The 17,409-nt window shown below is 40.3% G+C and overlaps 1 protein-coding gene across 5 annotated transcripts in view; it reads left to right on the top strand.

Moving 5' to 3' along the window:
• Positions 1–17,409, top strand: part of RC3H1 (ring finger and CCCH-type domains 1) — a 61,890-nt gene that overhangs the window by 29,543 nt on the left and 14,938 nt on the right. For all 5 annotated transcript variants that reach the window (XM_031059167.1, XM_031059168.1, XM_031059169.1 and 2 more), the window contains 12 exons: positions 824–944; positions 2,200–2,439; positions 3,535–3,710; positions 4,530–4,730; positions 5,859–5,991; positions 7,511–7,629; positions 9,183–9,295; positions 11,871–12,152; positions 12,467–12,684; positions 14,399–14,775; positions 15,849–15,980; positions 16,565–16,717. In XM_031059167.1, coding sequence (XP_030915027.1) covers positions 824–944; positions 2,200–2,439; positions 3,535–3,710; positions 4,530–4,730; positions 5,859–5,991; positions 7,511–7,629; positions 9,183–9,295; positions 11,871–12,152; positions 12,467–12,684; positions 14,399–14,775; positions 15,849–15,980; positions 16,565–16,717 — 2,265 coding nt within the window. The remainder of the gene's footprint in view (positions 1–823; positions 945–2,199; positions 2,440–3,534; positions 3,711–4,529; positions 4,731–5,858; positions 5,992–7,510; positions 7,630–9,182; positions 9,296–11,870; positions 12,153–12,466; positions 12,685–14,398; positions 14,776–15,848; positions 15,981–16,564; positions 16,718–17,409) is intronic.

A 17,409-nucleotide genomic window follows, 5' to 3' on the forward strand; every position in this document is an offset into this window, starting at 1 on the left:
AGTGATGTTAAGAAGTGTTAGTACTGCAGTGCTATACTGCACCCTCAAATTTGATGAAAGCTTTAAGAATTTTCCAAGAGGAAAGTAGAACCAAATATATAACTTGGAGGGGTGTGGTGCAAATCCCATGGAAAAATCCTGATTTCTGGTGAATGCGTGGAAGGAGAAATAAATGTCACCTGACAAAAACCCAGCACAAAAGCCCAAGAATGTAGTTGGCGTCTATCATCAGATAAATACTCACAGGGTGTGCTCATATGCACTACATAGGATAACTTGGTCATGCTTTATAACTGTGTCTACTCAGAATTTGTTCCAGGGGTCTCTTATTGTATTTGCTGCTAAGTCTTTCTGCCACTAATCTTAAGTAGCTGCAGTCTCTTATCCCTGGATGGTTTTAGAGCTGTGAGGCCATAGATACAAATTTGTACTTACCAGCAGACCAGGGCTCTTCTCTTTTGGTTTTTTTTTCTTCCCCCTGAGTTTTTTGGCCAGTCAGCTTTGGGGATGTTTCAATGTGTTCTATTTTAGCCAAAGTTTTATAGTTATAGGAAGTGCCATGTTAAGCCTTCTGCTTGTAGTTCCTTTCAGCCACTGAATCAAAGAAGTCTCTTAAACATAAATCCTATATTTTTGTTTTCATTCTCACTGGAGTTTCTTATGCTATTTGTTCAGTAAATAAGCTGAAAAAATGCTATGTAATACAGCAGAATCACACAAGGAGAACAAAACAGGAAATGTGGTGTAGTAATACATGTTTATAATCATGGTTGCCACTTATTTATGCATATTCATAGTAGATGTACATGTCATCTCTCCTCAGGTTCCTGAGCAGCAACCGATTACTTTATGCAGTGGAGCTGAAGATACCAAGCATTATGAGGAGGGCAAGAAATGTGTGGAAGAATTGGCATTGTACCTCAAACCACTCAGCAGTGCAAGAGGTAGTTCCTGCATTGCTTCCTTGGAAAATGAAACCAAAAGCCAAATAAGATGCAAAACAAACTATCCAAATTATTAGTTAGCATGTTTGAAAAATGGATATAAATCTAGTTTAGAAAAAAATTGAAACAGATTTCTTAAACATTAAGATTATATTTTCATGGAGGGGAGGGGGTTGTCGAATTGAAAGATGTCAAAAATAATTCAGAGAGAAGGCTGAGGGTTTTGACCATGCCATAGTGCGTTGAGACAAACTTTGATTTGATCTTTGCAGAATAAGTAAAAGTAGATAGTTTTGCCTTTTTTTTTTTCAGTTCTGCTTTGTGATAATTGTAGTGATGCAGCTGTTCTGTAGAGGATGAATGAACTCATAAGAGAAAGTTACTATATATAAGACAGATAAGGAAAATTATAAGTAATATTTTGTTTATACAAGGTCAAATACAAGAGCTGGGTCAGTCTGGGTAATTCTAAGTTAGCAAAGTTGCACTGTGTTGAAGAGTATGGATTTTATATATATTACATGTGCTGGATTTGGGCAGTCTGTCAGCCCAAGTAGTGGAGGTGATCATCATGGGCATTGGGTTATCAAAAATTTTTTTTTTGAGAAGCTGTCTGAGTATTTTGTGACCAGTGCAGTATGACAGCAGAATCACTCTGGGAATTGGTGGCCCAGTGAATGAGCTCTGGCTGCAGAGCAAACTCAGCATGGCAGCTGTATGTCTAGTGAGTCACCTCTTCCTTTAACCTGAATTAGGTGGCTCTCAGCATGTTTGTGATTCAGAGTTGTGGCACAAAATTAAACATCACCCAAGCGGATCAGGATTCATGTAAGCTCTAAAGCAAAACAGTGAAGGTACTACATGTAGGCAAGAAACTAAATGCGTTTTGAAAACAAACAAATGTCCAAATGATCCCTAAAGTCCATGAATAAGGGATGAACTGGGAATCTGGATGGGAGGGTGTGGGACAAACTGCCAACATGGGAAAAGGATTCATTAGAGGTTCCATCTTCTTAAAAAGCCAGATCAGTCAATCACAAGATTAAGCCTGTGGGGAAGCTGACTACCAGAAAACTGCTTTTATTGCCAGGTGAAACAAATGAAATGAACTTATGATATGCCTTGACTAGTATTCCCTTTGACAACATGGACACCAGGAGAGCTAGGTTTGCACTTGTCCAGTACAGTCACTGAAGACTGGCACAAGAAGAGGAGTGTGAAGTAGTTTATTATTCTGTTTCATTTTATTTTGAAGGTGTGGGTCTTAACAGCACCACTCAGAGCGTGCTGAGTCGCCCCATGCAGAGGAAACTGGTGACATTAGTCCACTGCCAGCTGGTGGAGGAAGAAGGGCGCATCAGAGCCATGCGGGCAGCGCGGTCACTGGGTGAAAGAACAGTCACAGAGCTCATCCTCCAGCATCAGAACCCTCAGCAGCTCTCCTCCAACCTCTGGGCTGCAGTGAGAGCCAGAGGCTGCCAGTTCCTTGGGCCAGGTAGGTGACATCACAGTATCACTGCTGTACTAGAAGCACTTCAGAATTGAGCCATTGATAAATGGCTGTCCAATTGCCCAAGGGATTTTATTAAGCAACAGCCTAATTTCTTAATAGTAATCTTCAGAATTAATTATGTGTCTGTTGGGTTTTCGTGTATTTTTAATGCTTTTTCAAGTGTTCTGTAAAATTCAGAATTCTCGTAAGATAAATGACCAGTTGCTATTCCTTGAAGATCTTTCTAGAAAAAATAAGATTACTGGAAGTGACTGGCATGGCTTCTTTTCCTTCTTAGGGCAATAAACATACAAAACAGTTGTAGGGATAGATTTGTTACACTTATGTGTACACATTTTTAAGAAGTTGTGCATTTATAAATTAAATTCCTTTGCTTAAAATACTAGAAAGAAATCAATGTTGCTTTAAAAAAAAGAAGTCTCATTATTGAAAATATAGACTTCACTTGTTGAGTCTTGAAATATGAAGCCAATTTCTTAATGAAAAAATAGTGAAGCTTTTCCTGACTGAAACATATAGAGATAGTAACTTTCTTACCACTTGAGGGAAGAGAGAGGTTGGTTACATAGCAAAATAGCAGTGCTGCAGTGTGGTTGATTGGTGTGGGCATTCTTTTTTGTTTTGCTTGAATGGAAATGAACCTTGCTCTTCCTTCACCTGTCAGATTTTTCTTTTGGGATAAGTGTGGGATGTAGGCAATACGCTTTGAAAATTCATATTAAAGATCAAGAGATGTACAGACAGGAACCTTCTTATCAGATGATGCCCAAAATAGATGTTGTTGTAGTGGTAGTAGTAATAATATTAATATAATAAATAATAGTAAGTCATAATAAAGATAATAATACTAAAGGTAAAAGGTCCTGTTTTCCCAAGTCACAGTCTGGGAATCTGGAGAGGTTCCTTCTCTCTTTGCCCTCCCTTCTTGCTCAATTCCTTTTTTTCTCTGTGGCTTTGTGTGCCTGTTGGTGGGAGTTTTTAGCTGTTATCCCAATTGTAGGTGAACAAGAAACTGCAAAAATTTTATTTGGGCTTCTCTCATCCTTTGTCTCTTTTTGCATTTCCCCTGACTCCCAGCAATGCAAGAGGAGGCTCTAAAGCTGGTTCTGCTGGCTTTGGAAGATGGATCTGCACTGTCGCGGAAGGTCTTGGTTCTCTTTGTGGTGCAGAGACTGGAGCCGCGATTCCCTCAGGCTTCCAAGACGAGCATTGGGCACGTTGTCCAGCTCCTTTACAGAGCCTCCTGCTTCAAGGTATGAACAAAGTTCTGCCCAGAGGTTTTCTAATGCTATGAAAACCATTGGTTTTCACCTGCAGTTTTCATTGTCCTGTAACATTTAATGTGGCTAAAAATATGTGTACTTAGAGGAAGTATTGCTCATTAAGTCCCACATGAATTTAGAGTTCTTTATCATTCAGCCATGGTGGCACTGTAGGCTGAAATAGCAATTTGAAGCTGTAAAGATAGGTTTTGCCGTTGCCTGGTTTTATAGAGGTACTGTTACAAAACGTGGATGTCAAGCAGCATACTTACCTTCTTAGGAGTGGCTTAAAGCCAAAAAATCACTAATTCTGTTAATTCAGTTGTGGTGTGGTTAGAATCAAAGAAAAAGGAGACTTTTGGGTGTCAGCTGTATGAAGAAAAACTGCTTAATTTACTTTACAGTGTTTAATATCTGTTACTAGATGCTCAACTTAAATGTCATTTACTCTTGCTAAATGAGTAGAAAAACACTTTGGTTTTGCTAATTGTACCCTCAAACAAATTCTGCAATGCAAACAAAATATCTTGATTGAAGGTATGGGTGCTGTAAAGTCATTTGGAAATGTGACACTTTGACCAATATGTGGGTCAGAGTCCAAGTAAACAATGTTTTGTGTCCATTTTATAGTGGTTCCACTCTATAAAGTGTGCATTACTTTAGTAGGAGCTGCTGTTCACTGAGTGTGTCATAGTTGATTTTAGTTTGGGAGAAGGACTTAGATGTCACCAAAGACGTCACTTGCCTCGGACTTCACATAATCTTGGGCTTATCCTGCTTAATTGCATTTGGCTCATTTCTCCTCTCTAGGTGACCAAGCGAGATGAGGATTCCTCCCTGATGCAGCTGAAGGAGGAATTTCGGACATACGAAGCTCTGAGAAGGGAACACGACTCGCAGATAGTTCAAATAGCGATGGAAGCGGGTTTGCGTATCGCACCAGACCAGTGGTCCTCGCTCCTGTATGGAGACCAGTCTCACAAATCCCACATGCAGAGTATCATTGACAAGGTAAAGCCACCTAGCATCAGCCCAGTCCATCTTGTATGCAGCTGTTTGTATCATTGAACTTAGAAACTGTGCCCACGTGGACTTGTCCATTAATCATTTGTCCTGTTATTTCAAAACCTGTTACATCCTAAATAATTAGAATATATATTTGTAATCTAATGAATCTTGCTTCCACTGCCATCTGGACATTTTTGCTACTTTACTTCTTTCTGCAGATGGAAACCCACAAAGTTTAGCTAAATAATTGAGGAGTGACCTTTATGAACAGCTGATAAGTGCCAATGTAGTGACAGAGGCTAATGGTCCATGTTTCCAGGCAGGAAGTTAGTGCATAAGTTGGAAAAAAATGAGCCCCCATGTCTGTGTCTGAAGACAGACAGGTGGAAACACATTTTGTAAATAAAATACTTAAACTCTGGAAATGCCCAGATCTCTCTGTGTTCAGAAGCAACATAGGATAAATGGGCTTTTAGATTAGGGGATGCTTTTTTAAGTGCCTGAATTAGGTGGGAAGAACTGAACCTTGTTGAATGGTTATGAAAGCTGTGAAACAACTGCTTTGGCTGCTGTGCAAGGGGATTAGCTTCCAGATAGCTTCTACTGTATATTTATGCCTTTGCCCACCTTTTGAAGTGTCTTGCCAAACATCTCTTGAAGGATCTAGGTAGAATTAACAGTTTTAAAACTGGAATTGAGTGATGTTAGGAAATGGAATGTTGCTAGCTATCTTTTCCTTCAACCATCTCGTTCTTTATTTTCTGCTTACTGTACTCAATTTAAAGCAGGGTGCAGACCTGTTGGTTTGGGGATTGGAGATATTAGACTCTCCAGAAATCTAAATTAAATTATTTCCAATAGGGCCCATTTTTTCCCTTGGGTAGCAACACAACCCAAAAGAAATGGGTTTTATTGCTAGAAATAACACCAGCCTTTATTTTGTCTATTTCAAAGTGTAATTTAATGCAATGTCAAAGAACTGTGCTTTCTTAATAGATAGGGTTCACTGGAATGGGCTTCTGAAAAAGATCTTTATCTCTAGTTTTGAGAGACAGTTGTCTGTGGAGCAGCCTTCAGAAACCATGAGGATTGCTATGCCTGTAGAAAGTTAATGATGATAATTTTTTTAAGTTGCAGACCCCAGCCTCGTTTGCACAGAGTGTTCAGGAATTAACTATTGCTCTCCAGAGGACTGGAGATCCAGCTAACTTGAATCGTCTTAGACCTCACCTAGAGCTCCTAGCAAATATTGATCCCAGTCCAGGTAAATCTGGGTGTTTTCATAAAAACCTTTAAGTTTAGCAACATGAGCTTAACACTATTCAAGGATTGAAAGCTGATCATCAAGTGTAAGGAAACGTCCTCCTTACTCATCAACTAAAGAGTTTTGGATTCCAAAGTAGAATTTTGATAGATTGAATAGAGAGAAGCTGGGCAAAAGTCAGTCTAGACAAGAATGGTTTGTTACCCTACAGAATTCAGTATTTTTCTTGTTCATAGGTAATTCTGCAAAACTAGGAAAGAGTCTGGCAAGTAGAAGATAGTTGGAAAGAATTTAACTGGGAAATAGAACCTAAGCTGTTGACAGAGGAGAGAAAGATAGAAATTGTTGAAAAAGTCAGCAGTGCTGTAAGGACTATCGGAGGGAGATGGGAAGGGACAGAACAAAGTCCTGTGGCTGAAGTATTATTTTATACCTGCTAAAATTTGTAATATCAATATTATATATCAAAATAGTAAAAATATATAAACTACAACTTCAGGAGATGAAAAATTGTACTTTGTATTTGTTTAAACAAACAGAAGTAAAACTTCCTTTCCAATGAGGACCAGTTGTACTTCACAGCTAAAGGAGGTGCAGTGCTTTCTTCCCAAATCTTACATACTGAAACAAGCTGGGGACAAACCTGTCCACTGCAAATTTGTTTGCTAAAAACTGGTATGGAAGGTGGCATCACTAATAGCCTCCCTGGATTTCGGTAGCCAAGTTCTGGTCTTTGTGGTTTTTTCTGTACTGTTGAGTTCCCTAAAGAACAGCAGGGAAGCATGTTGAAGTACTTGTGGAAGAATTTAGTCCCTGTGAGTGGAATATAATGTCATTAATTGTGCTAAAGATCTTGAAAGGCTCTTTGAGGTACTGTCCTTTGCAGCAGAGTGTGCAGGCACACAGTGGGAGTGTCAGCTGCTGGAACAGATTCAAAAACTTAGAAAAGTAAACTGGCTAAAAAGAGAAAGTGCTCCTATAGAATTGAAACTGTACAATTTATTCACAGTGGTTTAGATGGTGGTCTGATTCATAGATTTGCCTTGTGATGTTTTTTCCACATGAGAGGCATTAATTTCTGTTGCTGTTCTACATCTGTGCCTGTGTAATCAGGCCAGGATGACTGTATTTGTATGGAATAATTTTACCTCCAGGAGTCTGAATGCAAAGAGGGATTTTGAACCTGATGTTTTTCTAAATGAGAAGAGTTTGTACAGTGCCTTTATTCTGGAGTTCTTGTGAGATGAGAAAGTTCTTGTAAAAGGAAATAATTTTACATGCTAATAATGGTCTTACTGGCTCATTCAGTATTTTGTGCAGTTCAATCTTAAGCTGATAGATACCTCTATTCTGTAAGAGCTAAATGTCCCAGAATTAAGGTGCTGAATGCTTTTCATCTACTGATGAAACATTTTTTATAAACTTGGCTAGTCAAGTTTTGTGATACTGTTTGTACCTGGTTTTGGAAAATCTTTCTGATTTTTCTCTTTATGTTTGGTGTTTGCTGTCCATGCAACAGATGCTCCACCTCCAACGTGGGAACAACTGGAAAATGGATTAGTTGCTGTGAGGACTGTGGTTCATGGCTTAGTTGATTATATCCAGAATCACAGCAAAAAAGGAACAGATCAACAACAGGTAAAAGCGAAATCATTTGGGAAATATGTACCTCTAAGTTTTATTGGCTGTATCCTATAGTAGAGGTTTACTAATGTCATCTGGAAAGATTTGGTTTGACAAGGAGCTAATTGAAAACATCACTGCAAGTCGTATTTATCAAAAAAGAAATAAGAAAGGAAAAAATGTGAAACAACACATATTTACCTCCAAAACCTGTTAAAGTGATTTTCACAGCTCACTAGGATGGAAGGAGAACAGTCTGATCCAGCTGCAGGCTTAGGGAAATGAATAACAACCTTCCTGAGTAGAGGGTGGGGAAGGGAAATTGTGTGCTGCTGTGATTTGTGGGGATTTTCTTGGTTTTGTTTCAATGTGACATATTACAGCCAGCTGGCTCTCTGTTAATGAAATTATCCTTATACCTGTGCTGAGTATCTGTCGAGCTTGAAGATTTAAGAACAGTTGATATGAAGGTGCAATCCAAGTTCCTGAAACAATTTTTTTTGTTTTCAACAATGACAATGTAATTGTGTATTAACTTCTCTCATAGTTACCTTATCACACATTCCTTTGATGTCATTTTATTGCGTAGCTCATTTGATATAAATGCTGCTGAAGTACAGAGCTGCCTGTCCCAGTCCTACTCCTCTGTCTCTTTGGCACTCATCCTCTTGGAGAGCTGGTTTGGGGAGCTCAACTAGTAAAAAGATTATCTTTGCCAAAAAAAAAATTATTTCTACTGTTTCATCTTTTTGCATTACTTGGGATGGATAATGAGCGCTGTCACTAGCAAAAGGAAAAACAGTAGAAATGCATAAGTGGGAATCTGGGAGGAGAAAACATCAAGAGTTTTTGTTGTGGAGAGCCTGTGGTACATGCTATGCTGCTTGGAAGGGAGCCCAGAGTCTGTGAGTAGGAAAGGGATGTCTGCTGAGTCTGGGTAAAGTTGCACTACCTGGCAAAAGTGGCCAGTGAAAGGCTGTGTGGCTTATGTTCACTCTGCCTGGATCTTCCCACTGCAGTAGGGGAAAAAAAAAAAAACCAAAGCAAACCAAACAAAAAGCAAACAAACAAACCCTCCCAAAACCAAAACAAAAGGAAAAACAAACAAAAAGCCCCAACAGTTTGCAGGTGATTTCTGACAGATATACACCTTTTGACTTCTCAGAAAGCATGTTGACTTTTACAGATGTTTCCCTTGGTGAACTATCAATAGGGTATATCTGATTATTGGTAATTTTTTCATCCTGTATCAGTTTCGTCCACTTAACTGTGTCCTAAAATGTACAGCTGTGTTCCAGTCAAACCCTCCAGTAAGGAGTTTGAATAAAAATGGTGTAGAAAACTGAGTTACTTAGTTGTCAAAACACATACTCCTGAATCTGTTGGTTCTGTTGAAGAACCAAACACAAGTACTTCAGTCATTTATTTTATGTCAGCTATTCCAGAAACACTTGAATTAGAGCAATTATCAACAGTCAAACTCCAGGCCTTTGATAAGATGATACATTCAGCTTGGTTAAGTGCTTTTCATGTTCAGGTATCTCACCTGCTTTCTTTACCCTTGTCAGCCCCCTCAGCACAGCAAGTACAAGACATACATGTGCCGAGACATGAAGCAGAGAGGAGGATGTCCCCGGGGGGCCAGCTGCACCTTTGCACACTCACAGGAGGAGCTGGAAAAGTAAGTGTACCTCTGCTAGTAGAAAGCAGTCCAGTCTTTGTTTCATCTTGTCTATAAGAGTTATTTCTCATATTTAGGAATGAGGGGGAAAGGAGGTATAACCTAGCTGTTAAACTAGTAAGAAGTAATGTGATAAACTTGTAACAGTCATCTCTTAGGTTTTGGAGCTACTTGTTCTTCCATACAGCAGGATATTTGCTTTATTCAGCAATGCAACTCTGAAAGTTTGATGTTACACAAGTGTTATCCAAAGTTTTTGGAGGTGGGCTGTTTTCCCTACTTCCTAAGTGTGTGATGGCATTCACAGTGTCTTTTGTTTGTGGGGTACTTCTCCTCTTCCCTTTTCATTCAGGTAGGTTGCTGGCAGCTTTCCTAATGTAAGGAATGTATTGCTAGCTCTCCAAAGAGCTAAAAACAAACAATTCAAGATTTTTTCCTGCAACAATTCTTTGTGCAATCTGTCAAAAAGTTTCATGTAGGTACCTTAAATTGGTTACATCTCTTGTTGTAGTTAAAAAGTGACACTCATATCAAATCTGCAGTCTAGATCCATTACAGATTTAGGAGGGCTACCAGTTATGCGAGAGCAAGATTCTGTTGTTCTGCAGGTTGTTTTAATTTTTTTTAAGTAAAATGGATTATTTAGGAGCTAAAATAAATGAATACAGTGTATTTTATGTAGCATATTAGCTTGTTATTTGCTTTTTGAGCTACAATAATTCAAAGCAAGGGTACTTTTTAATGAGAAGACTGCACAGGCTCAGGATTGGCATGCAGTGTTTCTTTTTCATTTCTTAATCTTAAAGCGTTAATGTCAGTTCATGGCCTGTATGGCCAGCATGCAGTGCATAGACAAAACACAAAGAAAGAAGAGCAGAGCATGTGGTGTTAGAATGACAAAGACAGTTATTCATATGAACAAGGAATAGGACTTCAGTACTTGTGTGCTGCAGAAACAGTTGAAGAGTTTTTTGCCTTCTGTCATCATGCTAATGAAATGGAGATTGGTAGTGCAGCTTTGGGATGATTTTGTTAATCTGTGTTGGGTGGTAGGTCAGTGTTGCAGCTCTGAGCCAGCTGTATGTATCAAGGACTGTTTGTCAGCTTTGCAGGGGGGAGAGGCCTGGTGTAGGCAGACTGACTTGCTTGCCTTGGTACTAATGTTGTCCTGGGCTGTAGAGAATGTTTGTTCAGGTTCTGTGGGTGGTTGGGGAACTTGGGAGTTCTGATTGTTCCTTGTACCTTTTATCTTTGCTTAATTCCTTTAAGTAGCTATTGTGTTAGCACTCCTCCTTTTAAAAATGCTTTGTGTGACTAATATGCATTGCTGTTGCTGTGTGACTCCTCTATCTCTCTATATAGCTTTAACTTTGGAGGAAGGTTATGGGGAAATGTGTGGTAATGCTTTAGATAGCATATTATCATCCAAACTTGCTTAAGCAGCTGCTTGACAAAGACCCTGTGTGCATAGGCAAGAACTGAACTTTTTAAAAATTCATGTGTGTCCTGCACATGTGGAGACTGCAACAACATCTAAAAAACAAAACAGCCACACAATAAAACCCCTTTTCCCCTCTCTTGTGTTGCTGTTAATGCACGTGTGCAACTACAGACATTATCTGAAGACTGAGTGATCAGTCAGTTGCCATCTTTTTCTGCAGTAATTAGTATACCTTCCTAGTCTGGGTTCCCATCTCACTCTGACTGTTATTTATGATATAAAAGTGTTGGCTTCAACCCTGCTGAAGAAATACTGTTTGCTTCTTGTTCAGTGAGAACACTCAGGTCTGCCAATGTGCTCTCACATTTGCATTCTGGGATCTGAACTAATGGCAGGGTTATTTAGTGGAGGACCTTCAACTCTGGAATTTGTTCTCTAGTACCGTTGGCCTACTGGTTTCTGTGGAACTTTGGTTAAAATGCCTGTAGTTATTCAGGCTTTAGTCAAAAGCAGTTAGATTTTTGGGATTGCTGCATGTTCATAGAGTTTTGATCTCTGCAATCACTTTATCAAACAACAGGAATGGTGTAAGCTGCATATTGATATAGTAACATTAATCTTAAAATGTGCTTTAAAATATATCACATGGTAGTAAACACTTGGCTTATTATTGGACAAACAGAGCAAAAGGGTATAACTTCATATTTTTTCACTTAAATTTTCTGCTATTAGTTTCTTCTCTGAATAAAACACGCTTGAACAGTCCATGATTCTTATTCTGAAGCTTGTATTACTGTATTTTGTGTGATAATAGTACTTTATGTGATGCTTGATCTTGGTGTTCTCTTGAGATGCATATGTGTAAAGGAAGTAGGATTTGTAAATTTGCTGTGTGAAATTTACCTGTGAATTCTTGATGTACTTAGAAGTCCATTCTTGTTCTGATTGAAACTCTGATTAATAGATCAACTGTCAGGGAAGTTGTATTCTTAGAGCTATTTTCATAAGCTCCGTGAAGAATTTGAATAAAAAGGAAGCTTTCAGTAGAATCCATGTTTGAAAAATCTTGAAAGTACAGCTCCTTTTACTTTTTTTTTTGTTTCAATTTTTGATATGTGGTTTCTCTTTCTGAAGATTCCGTAAAATGAACAAGCGTCTCGTTCCCAGAAGACCCCTTAGTGCCTCCCTGGGCCAGCTGAATGAGGTGGGCCTGCCTTCAGGAGCTATCCTCTCCGAGGAAGGGGGAGTGGACTTGCCCAATAGGAAAACTTCTGCTCTGCCAAATGGAATTGTGTCAACAGGCAGCACAGTGACACAACTGATTTCTCGAGGGACTGACTCTGGTTATGAAAGTGCTCTGAAGCCAGGGAAGATGGACCATCTGAGCAGCAGTGCCCCTGGATCCCCTCCTGACTTGTATGGCTCTTCCTACCTGTTCTTCACATTGTTGTGTGTGTAAATGGGGAGTAGAAACAAAGGAAACCAGTTCAGAGAACTGGGGTTGTGATTGTTCTTGTGTTTGCTTGGGGGGTTTTTTAATGATTATATAGTAGAGTAGAAAGCTAGAGCTAAAACTCTAAACTGTGTTAATTCCCTGTTTGCTTATATTTTAATTGGAGAAGGTGATAGAAGCCTTCAGGAGGAGGAGTGTAGACACATAGTGTGTTAGAGTACAGTGTAGAGTACTATACCAGGCCTTAATGAGCAGTGCCATCTTTCCACTTCTTTAGGCTGGAATCTGTTCCCAAGAGCTCTATTTCTGCCTTGCCAGTGAACCCTCATCCTGTGCCTGCTCGGGTGCCAGCAGATCTGCCCTCAGTGTCTGTCACCAAGCAGTTGCAGATGGTACCACGAGGGTCTCAGTTGTACAGTGCACAACAAGCAGATATGTTTTATCAAGACCCCAGAGGGGCTGCCCCATCGTTTGAGCCAGCGCCCTACCAGCAAGGTAAGATTGACACCAAGCTCTTTCATCCTCATGCTTATTTTAGTCTTTCTTCCCACTCTGTTTTTTAAGCCCTTTAATTGAAGTTTTCTTAGAAATGACATGGATGAAAGACACTGATATGGTGATGTCATAATAAAATGGAAGCGGATGGGATTTTATGCCTTGACTGAGGACTTCAATACAAGTGAAAACAATACCTGTATCTGTGCAAGTGTTGCAAGTCCTTCTGTCTTCAGTTCTTCCTAACTGGGCTGGATGAGGGATCCAGTATGGTAAACCTTAATTTAGTTTGACTCAGGGAAAATGGAAATAAGGTGCACATGATGACTAGAGATAAATGAAATTAGAGAAGGGTGTTCACAAAAAAACCAAGATGTCATAAGAAAGGAACAAAGAGGAAAAACTTAACTATAAAGAGAGCACATGGAGAAAGATAATATTGAAGGGGATTAAAAAGAGAAGATATGGCTGTCTATATGAAAACAGAGAATGAGTCTTAGGCAATGTGAGGTCGCAGAGAGAAATGAGCTAAAGTGAAGTTAATGTGAAAGAAAAATAAGCAATGAAAGACCAAAGGAAGTTAAAAGCAGAAAAAGCTCTAGAAAGGAAAGGTGAAATGGGGGAAGCCATTTCTGAGAAAGTTACAGAGCATTTTGAAGAAAAACAAGCTGTTTATATTTGTTCATTATGTGCCAGTGAACAACTGATTTGTCTACAAAATATGATGTCATGCACATATTCTGCTTATTTTAAAATTATCCAGAGATCCCAGATAGAATAATAAAATCTTCAGGTAACCAGGCAATGCGATATTACAAGTCTTTCATGATTTACAGTCCTGAAATGTCTTTCTCCTGTTCAAGACCCAGAACAAATCTCTAGATGACTTTAAATCCTAATAATCCAAGTTCCTTTACCCAGCCAGTGGCTCTGATATGCTTGAGCACGTCCAGAGAAGAGCAACAAGGCTGTTATGGGGCTTGGAACACAAACCCTGTGAAGAATGACTGAGGGAGCTGGGGCTGTTTAGCCTGGAGAAAAGGAAACTCAGGGGGGACCTTATCACTCTCTACGGCTCCCTGAAAGGGGCCTGTAGTCAGGTGGGGTTGGTCTCCTTCTCCAGGCAGTACTGACAGAACCAGAGGACACAGTCTCAAGCTGCACCAACGCAAATATAGGTTGGATATTAGGAAGAAATTTTTCACAGAAAGAGTGATAAAATATTGGAATGGCCTGCTTGGGGAGGGGGTGGAGGCGCCATCCCTGGATGTATTCAAAAAAAGACCAGATATGGCACTTGGTGCCATGTTTTAGTTCAGGTGTTTAGGGCATGGGTTGGACTTGATGATCTTGAAGGTCTCTTCCAACCTGGTCATTCTGTGATTCCATGAGATAAATTGAATTTAGTTGCATGGATGAAGATGTACAGACCAATCTTCAGTTTACTTTTTAGGTCTTACCTAGCTGAAAGCATTTGTAGCAATCTGCAGAGACGTTCTGGTGATGTATTTCTATTCACTGTGGTGGGCTGTCTCACCAGCTCTTCATCAGCTACTGTAACTTTGACACCATGCTGGTATCTTAGGTAATTGCACGATGTCACTCGAGCTTTGGATCAACTTTTGCTTCTTCAGAGTTTTCTGCTGTCCATTTTTGTGGACAGTTGTGCTAATCACTTTCTGTATCTTGTGTTTCCCCCCTTGCTTTGCTCCAGGAGTGTACTATCCCACTCAGTCCATGTCTCGCTTTGTCCGACCTCCTCCGTCAGCTGCCGAGGCGGGCGCGCCGTACCTGGAGCACTACGGGCCGTACCTGCCGGAGCGCGTGGTGAGCCCGCAGTACCCGCAGCCGCAGGGCTACCCAGCCCTGGCCCAGCCCATGTACCCGCCGCACTACGACGGCCGCCGCGTCTACCCGCCCGTGCAGCCCTACCAGCGCGAGGACGTGGTGCGCGGCAGCCCCGTGCCCATCGACATCCCGCAGGCGGCCGTGCCCCTCTACGTGCCTGAGGCCAGGGACAGATACCAGCAAACGGAGCCTTATTGCCCAGTGGCTCCGCACCTCGGTCAGATCAGACCTTCCTGCCACAGGGTATGGGTTCTGCACTGTGGTTTTGTGGTTGTTTTGGGAGAGAAACTATAAACTGCTTGGGGAATTGAATGTTTTTGTACTAAGGCCTTTTAGGAGGCAGATCAAAAACTGGCAGGTAATTTAGTTACTGGTCAACTCTGCAGTTGAAATGATGTTAATATGTAAAAGTAGACTGCTTTAGTGCTCAAAGTAGAAAAGCATTGTAATTCACTTCGGAAACCTCATACATGTCTCACTTCTCCTGCAAAGATTAGGCTGGAGAGGGCTACTCAAGTGCAGAGTAAATACAGCGTGTGGAAATGATCACATGTGCATTCTTGTACTGCCCATCTGTGACTGACCAACTCTGTACTTCAATAATAAACATTAAACAAACCTGCCTTGATAAAAGAATTAAAAATTCTGCTCTTCTGAATTTTTTCTAGTTAGATAGCTAACTGGAGGGTCTTCCTGTTATAAGTTTACAAATTTGTTTTGATGACTCCCCAGCTGGAATTGAGTTCTGTAGAATAGTTGGACTTAAGTCATTCAGATTAAAGGCTCTGAATCCTATTCCAGGTACAGGAAGTGTTTTTAACATAACTTACAGATTTATCAGTTTGAGTGTGCCGTTTTTGTGTTTAATTCTATTGCAAAGTGAATAATAAATGTGACTAGTGACCTGTAGAGTTCTATCAATTTACCCTACATGACTGTAATGGGAACTTGAACATGTGCCAGTGGGAACTTTGCCAAGTTGTAACATGTTGCCTGTCTGTGGGGTGTCCTGAACTAACACTGGTCAGTGTAGGAACATGTATGTCCTGTATGAAACTTAACAGGTTAATTATTTGTTACTTCAGGTCATTATTTGTTTATTTAACAGGTCATTATTTGTTACTTCATTGATTCTGTAGACTTAAACAGAGTGATCATTATTTGTTACTTCATTGATTCTGTGTATCCTCTGTATTTCCCTCTCCTTGCAGTACATTGCTGCCTTATTTTGTTCAGATAAACAACACTTAGAAAATTATTCATTTTGTACTTTAATGCTTCAGGAGCTCTGAAACATTTCCCTGTCTTCATTTCAGCCTCATCCCAGCCTGGATGAACTTCACAGACGAAGGAAAGAGATCATGGCCCAGCTGGAGGAGAGGAAGGTGATTTCTCCACCTCCTTTTGCACCATCACCAACCTTGCCTCATCCTTTTCACTCAGAGGAGGTAAGCGTATTTTGACAAAACATGAGATACTGGCATGTTTAGAAAATACTTGGGTGTTTATGTGCTGGTAGGTGTAGACAACAAGAAAATCAGACCAATACAGCACTGGCAAGTGTTGGGGAAAGTAGATTTCGTGCCTAGCTGGGAAGCCCTTGTAGTACAGTCTCCAGTGTTTCAGCTGGCTGTTGATCTACCACTGGTCCTGAGCTCTCTGCTTTTGGTGCAGCCAAGAAAATTAATGTAGAGCCATTGCTAATTGAAGTAATCGCTCTTCACAGTTACTAGACTTTACTCCTGACATATTTAGAATGAAGTAACAGCTTGATAGAGATTTGTTTTGTTAACCAGTGTCAAAATATCACCTTTGAACTGGCCAAGTGATCAGTCAGCACTGGGAGCATAGCCGGGGGCTCAGGATTTCATGCACTTCATGTGTTCTCTGGCCCAGTTCCAGAGGGTGATATTTCTGATAAAAAATAATCCTGGTCATGTTTCTCAAGTTCACTACTGTTGAAGTGAACAGGGATGGCTGTGAAACTGCTTCTTCCCTTCACTTACAGAACCAGATTTTTGTTTTTGTACAGTACTTGGATGAAGACCTGAAGGTAGCTGGGAAATACAAAGGAAATGACTACAGCCAGTACTCTCCGTGGTCCTGTGACACCATCGGCTCCTACATTGGAACCAAAGATGCAAAACCCAAAGATGTTGTGGCAGCAAGGAGTGTGGAGATGGCGGTATGCAGGGATAAGGGGAAAACAGAAGAGTGGATATTTCTGTGGGTTGGGAAGGACTTTCATTTGCTTTCCACGATTGATGGCAGTGCTTTTATTTAAGCTCAGAAGTGCATTGCAGTCACAGAAAGCATTTGCAGCTGTGTGAAACACTTAGTTTTCAAAGTTATGAACAGTCCTACCCTTGTGTAGCTGGTACAAAATTCTGCATATAGTGGCAGGATAACCTCTCTGCTCTGAAGCCATAGATAGCAAGAATATTGTGCAAGGATTATTCTTTGCATTTACTTGAAATGCAAAAATTATTCTGTCCTGGCTGCTTCTTAATTAAGCTTGTCCATCTGTTGCTGCCTGTATTTCTTTCTGTCAGAGAAAGATGCTGTAACTTAATTTTAGGCAATTAATTCTTTTTTAACATGGCTGTTGTTGCTTTTAAGGGTGTTACTAGTTTTTTACTTGAAGGACTGTGGTTTTTGGCCACGAGAGTACCCAAAACTTGCATGAAGTTTCTGAGAAAAACACAGTAAAAACTTTGCACTAAGCTGTTTGTTCTTGAAGGCAATTTCTAGCTCTCTGCTGCAGTTATTCAGCCCTTCACTGAACTTTGGGAGGCAGGCTGTGATCTTGTTTTGTGCTGCTCCATTTTTGCTGGGTCAGTGTTGCAAAATGAAGGGGCTGCTTGGGTGTTACTATTG

The sequence above is a fragment of the Geospiza fortis genome, unplaced genomic scaffold (genome assembly GCF_000277835.1).
Source record: "Geospiza fortis unplaced genomic scaffold, GeoFor_1.0 scaffold229, whole genome shotgun sequence".
Classification (NCBI taxonomy): domain Eukaryota; kingdom Metazoa; phylum Chordata; class Aves; order Passeriformes; family Thraupidae; genus Geospiza; species Geospiza fortis.